The sequence below is a fragment of the Olea europaea genome, chromosome 18 (genome assembly GCF_002742605.1).
Source record: "Olea europaea var. sylvestris chromosome 18, O_europaea_v1, whole genome shotgun sequence".
NCBI classification, from domain to species: domain Eukaryota; kingdom Viridiplantae; phylum Streptophyta; class Magnoliopsida; order Lamiales; family Oleaceae; genus Olea; species Olea europaea.
Genome location: NC_036254.1, coordinates 24,134,422 through 24,140,797, shown reverse-complemented (window position 1 = coordinate 24,140,797; position 6,376 = coordinate 24,134,422). Strand labels below are relative to the sequence as shown.

General features: G+C 31.8%; 1 protein-coding gene across 1 annotated transcript in view; it reads left to right on the top strand.

The window, feature by feature from the left end:
• The first annotated feature begins 1,749 nt into the window (after positions 1-1,749).
• The window catches only part of LOC111367865 (WD repeat-containing protein 48-like), a 6,492-nt gene continuing 1,865 nt past the window's right edge, over positions 1,750-6,376 (top strand). Inside the window, exons 1-3 of the mRNA XM_022988939.1 lie at positions 1,750-2,016; positions 4,494-4,601; positions 6,023-6,181. Coding sequence (XP_022844707.1) covers positions 4,503-4,601; positions 6,023-6,181 — 258 coding nt within the window. The 5' untranslated portion in view covers positions 1,750-2,016; positions 4,494-4,502. The remainder of the gene's footprint in view (positions 2,017-4,493; positions 4,602-6,022; positions 6,182-6,376) is intronic.

The window sequence follows — 6,376 nt, the reverse complement described above, 5'->3', positions numbered from 1 at the left end:
TTATTGAATAGAAGCTCCATTTTCGTTTTTAAAAAAATTCTTACCCTTAAAAATGTCTGCTTTTGTGATATTTCCTCCGTTTGGGTCCCATTCTCCTTTTCATTCTTTTTTTTTCTCTTATTTTCAACAACATAATCTTATATAAAATAATATTATACGTAAATAAAAAACTTTTCATTCTTTTTCAACCACTAAAATTTGTCAAGAATGAGGGCCAAAAGGGGGCATTAATTCTCAATTTGATCAGAGAAAAGAAGTTAGCTCTTATTTGTCTATATTTAAAGTAGAAAAATTAGTTTTAAAATAGTGAATTTATGAAAATGTTTATAGAGTAGAAAAAAGTTTTGAGTTCATGTACAAAACATTTAATTTTTATAATGTGTGATTGAAAATGAATTTTAAAAAAAAGAGTTTTAAAATAATGGTAGAAAAACAGAGCTTAATAATTTATTTTTTAAAAAAGCATAAAATTAAGATGGTGTATTCAATAGAGAATTTTAGACTTTTTGAAATTTAGAAAGTTTAGAAATATTTAAATAAACAAGTTGAGGTTCTCTAAAAATATTGGTGTATTCAATCGAATATTTAAAAGTTACGGGAGATTCAATTAAAAGTTAAAACACTTTAGAAGTCTTTATAAGTCTCGAGGTGTTCAAATTATTAAAGACTTTAATAAAAGTCTACAAGATACTAACTTTTAAGTGGAAAGTAATAAAATACAATATCAAAATTTGTCTCTCATTCATTTCAAGATTTTGGAAGACTTTCACTAAAAAAATTAATGTACTTTCAATTTCTTTTAATATTTATCTTTATTTTTCCCTTATATGAATATTAGAATCATGATAAAAAAAAAATTATTATTCTTACTAGTTATATTTATTTCTATTTTTCTTTGATCTCTCTTATTATTATTATTTTTTTTATCACTACTCTCTATGAAAAATTAAATTGTAACTAAAATTTCTTATTACATTTTTTCTCTTTTTTCATCATTTTTATGGAAAATATTTATTCGTAATTATAAACTACAAAATTTTTATTAAAAGAAGACTAATTTATAATTAGATTTAAATCTAATGATTTCTTGTTTACTTTTAAAGGAGAAAGGGAATTGTGAGATCAACCACCTCACGTATAAGAATTTTATTCTGTTACTCTAAACCTACGTGAATTATATTTTAAATGAAAGTTTTCAAAAATCTTTTGATTTTTATAAAATTCTATAAAATTTAAAATGTAAGTAATCTAGAGAAATCAAAACTTAAAAAAATTTCGTAAAATCTTCAAAAAGTCTCTATTTAAATACATTTGAGCCCCATTTTATTTTTTTTAAATTTCATTTTTAAATAGCATTTTGATCTCATTTCAATTATACATTCTTCAATAAAAATGATAGTATACGCAAATTTATATTTTTTTCCTTATTTTATAACCATACACTTCTCATTAATTCACTTTTGATTTTATTATTATTATTATTATTTGGGTGCAAAAATGGGGCTGAAATAAGTTCTGAACAAAACAAAATAAGAGGGTGTTTGAGAGATATTTTTATGTAAAAATATATTTTTTAATAGTAAATTGATAAGAAATATGTGGTTGAAAAATAATGAATTTTTTTTATTTACGTGTAATATTATTTTAATAAAAAATATATTATTAAAAAGAAGAGAGAAAAATGTATTCTAAAAAAAAAAAAATGGGTAACCAACCAGCGTAAGATAAACATACAATCGGTCATTTTCACATCAGGAGAAAAGAAAATCATTATTCACCCCATTCCCAATTGAATTCCAGACTTCCTCATCCGTCAGTATACCTCCGTCCGCCCTTCCTACCGCCGCTCCACCACCGTCACTCTCTCCCAAAAAGCTTAACCGCGGCCCGATTCTCCCCTTCCACAAAACTTATTTCACTTCCATCTATCCCACTGTCTCTTTCATCTGCCGGCCTCGTCATCGAATTCAAGACTAGTCATCTCGCTGGAAATTCCGCTTTCGAAGTCTCCAGAAGGTGAATCTCTAATCCCTTTTCTATACTTTTTATCTATGTTTTCTATTCTACATGTATTTGGTTACGCATACGGACAGCGATCAAACTTTCCTGCGACCTTTTTTATGATGTATTTTTTGGAAACTTACATGCACGAGTGTGCAGATGCACTAACCAGTTAATGTGTAACGATTATGTTCTGATGGGACTTATCAAATTTTATTTTGTTAACTTTGAAATAGAGGGAATTTTTTTGGGTACCAGTTCTTTTTTCTCTTTAAAGCTGTGATTAGAAACTGTAATTGAACAATCTTAGTATGCTATGTACTTACTTTCAGCACTGGGCTATCAGTCGGTTGGGAATTTTATCGTTCACTTGCAGGTAATGTAAAAATTTCTTTTTTTTGGGATCAGAAATGTCAAAAATTACCAGTTGCAATTTCACATCGATAAACTGAAATGATTTATTGAATAATGAGCTTTTGGATTCTGTTACCTTTGTTTTCTCGACTTTAGATATGAACTCGATTATAAAAGACTATGATGTGTATTTGAAGTTTGTCAAATAAACTGTCCATCAAAGTTACTATTTTATTATCTCAACTATTCAATTCTTTTTTATTTCTATTTTTTATTGTGCAATTTTTTGATACTATATTTACTTTTAAGTTGGGATGAATGTAGGGGAAGAAAACAATTTAATTCTTGTAGAGTTTTTAAATAATTAAGTTTGAAGCCATGCTACTTTTCATTGTCAATATTGCGGGATTAGCTGTTATCTTCCCTCTTCACTCTTGCATTTTTATTGACTTTCAAGGTATTGTTCACCTGCAAAATTTCACTAGCTAATTATGGTAATTAAGAAAATTCTGGATCAAATTAGCTACTTCCCAAGTTCAGGTCTCAATAGAAGTGTTTCCTTTACTTTTTCCTCTTCCTTCTAGCCGGTACTTTTTACACACTTCTATTTATTTTCTTCCCTCCCCATTAGTTATAAATAAAGTATCTAGTTACACGAATCATTTGTTTTATTCCTCCCCATGGACACCGCCTTTCAAATTACATTCCGCAGAAATCACTTTCCTGCATTTCTGTTTTGCTAAAATTACCTTTTTGTGGCTCCCAAGAGATCCAAATCCATTAAAAACTGACCCTTTTTTAAAAAAAGTCATGCCTTACCCGTTAAAAAATTCATTTGGACACACAGTCAATGTAATGCCCAGCCCACCATGAAACTCATTGCATCAGTCGTTATGAGATCTCTCCTAAGTTGTCCCACATGACCTTGATTTTTTCAGTTATGGATCTCCTGAGTTTCTCATACAACTGTACAACCATCTACAATATCAGTAGTAGTCTTGTTTGCTGTACATAGAAGCATATGGCCATGCGAACCTTAGTATTTCCTGTTACATAATGTAATGAAAATTCTAGGATGAGAGCTTTTGTTTAAGATTCATAAAAGGAATAGAGAATCTACATGACATTGATGGATATTTAACTTTACTTAATAATTGAAAGTTTATAATAGTTTTACCTGAAAAAATTTAACTGTATTAGGAACTTGGAAATAAGTTGATAAATTGCAATCGGCCTTTACTTCTTAAAGCTCAAAGCATCTATAGTTATGGACATTCTTCCGATCTGGGTGAAGTTGTCCTTCTATAATTGTGATGTGCATGGGGCTGGGGTGTCTGCTCTTGCGGAGTGTTCTTGCAAGCAATAGAGATTTCTTGTTGCGTTGAGTAGATTATCTTTTAGTAATATATATACACACGATTATGATTTTGAAAGGAAAGTAATTAAGATGATAGAGACACTGGCATTCCAAAGCATCTATAGAAATGGACATCCCACTGATTCGAGGTGAAACCTTTGATGTCCGTGGTGTGCATGGGGGTGGGGGGTCTTCTCATCCGGAGTGCTCTTGCTAGAAATAGAGATTTTTTGTTGCATNCTTTGATGTCCGTGGTGTGCATGGGGGTGGGGGGTCTTCTCATCCGGAGTGCTCTTGCTAGAAATAGAGATTTTTTGTTGCATTGAGTTGGTTATCTTTTAGTAATATTTAAAGGAAAATCATTAAGATGATAGAGCAGTGCAGCCTTGTGAAGCAGATTCTGTCCCAATAAATATGCAACATACATTTTATTCCTTCTTGGTGTTGATTCTGATAAAGAATTAAATGCTAGATTACTTGAATGTGTTAAGATTATTTGACTTCACTTCCTAGCACCCTTGACAAGTTGACTTGTTTGTGCTTTGTGGCTCTATCTAGCCCAACGTCAGCCTTTATTGATGTTGGATTTACAAATAAAAGCACGTCCAAAAATCTTCGACTTATTTAATCCTCATTATTCTTGGCTTTTCTACTCTAAAAATAATCACGAATTTTGCAGTTATTAAGTAAGACAGCATTAGTATTTCCATCTCCAAACAATTATATCAAGAGACATTTTGAATATTTTACATATTTATTATTTGCTTTGTTTATCCTTTAGGTTTCTGCGATGCATCGTGTGGGAAGTGCAGGAAACACATCTAATTCAGTTCGTTCTCGTAAGGAAAAGAAGTTTACATATGTGTTGAATGATTCAGATGACACAAAGGTGATGCTTTGTTTTAGTTCTCTCATTGTTGATTCTCACTTGGTAACATTTAAGTGCTTGCTTTGATGAAATTTTGATGTGCTACATTGACATACCATAACTCATCAACCAATCCCTCTTTCCTGCTTAAAACAATTAAGAAAAACAAACAAAAGGACATATTAAAAACAAAAAAACAAAAAAAAAAAAACCTATTCAGTCCTCTGTCTCGCCCATTGATTGAGTAGTATCCACTTGAGAACATTCATATGCACGATCTTCCTACTGGCTTTCTTTCCCTCATTATGTTAGTACATTCTTTTATCCTTCTTTTTCTTCTCTCAGCTGCCTTGTATTCTCACACCATCTTCTTTCGGGATCTGGTATTGCTACTTTATCGTTATAGAAGTGGCTCCATTCTTGTACATGATGTCATCATTATTCTACAGTAATCAACTTGTTGAATGAAAAGTAATGAATGAAGGGGGAAAAGCTTTTTGGTTTCTCTCTGCCAATAATATACTAATAACTTGCTTCTGTTATGGATGATTATGCGTGTGCATACAGAAGTATTTCTGTAGATCTCATAGCATTGATTTCACTTCGTTTTGTGCATATGCTGGGATGATAAAGGGGTGGGAATACTAAGCCCTTGTGTGATCCCTATTATTTTCAAAATACATTTCGCTCTATCTTCTTTTTAACCACACATTTATTACACGCAAACCCAAAATTTTTCCTTATTTTTTTAATTACACATTCTCCATCAAAATACTATTCCAAAATACATTTTTGGACAAAAAAGGGGGCTCAAACAAGCTCTAAATCTTCTGTGGAAAGGCTAATTTTATTAATGGCTCTCTTTCTGTTAACTGAAGAGCATCAGTTTTGCACCATTGATTAAATGTGCAACAATAGTCTTGCAGTTATTCATGTTTAACTGGCTCACGGATGAAAAATTTGCAGGTTTTTTTGCTTGGCATCTAAGATTTCTTACATATACTTTCATCTTAATATAAAGACGAAAACATTGCTACTTATTCGTGAAGTTCTTGTTTTAAGTGCTAAGAGATCTTGGTAAAGAGGGTGAGGATAACTTTCAGGTGCTTTTTCATGAGAGCTAAAATGTGATTTTGCAAATTCCAGTGACTTTAATTTTTGCTTGTGATGCGAAATTGCGAATTGTCCTTGATCAGATATTGAATTGTTGATACCTGACTTGCTTTACATTCCCAGTTTGCATCACAAGGAATCATACATATATTGACAGATATTGAACCCTGCATCTTTCATGCAAGAAAATGCCTTCGCCATTTTTATGTAATTTATTTCCCAAAGATTAATGAGTACTCAGAATCAGTCATCACTCACATATTTTACCTGTTATGCTGAATGGATAGTAATCTTGATGTCACTTCTTTGGGTGCTTCTTCTCTTTGCAGCACTGCGCTGGCATAAATTGCTTGGCTGTGTTAAAGTCATCCGGACCAGGTGGGCCTGATTATCTTTTTACTGGGAGTCGTGATGGTACATTAAAGAGATGGGCCTTGGGTGAAGACGTTGCTTCCTGCTCTGCTACATTCGAGTCTCATGTTGATTGGGTATCAGTCATTCCCCCCTTTTGTGTGTGTGTGTGTTTAAATCTCCAGTTTACTTTATCTTTTTATGTTTGATTTAAAGGTTTATTTTAGTTGGTGACTTATCTGGGGAGAACTTGAATCATTGATGCCATTAAGGGTGAACATATTACCAATGAAACCAACCAACCCGACTAAACGATCCCAACTCGGTCAGGT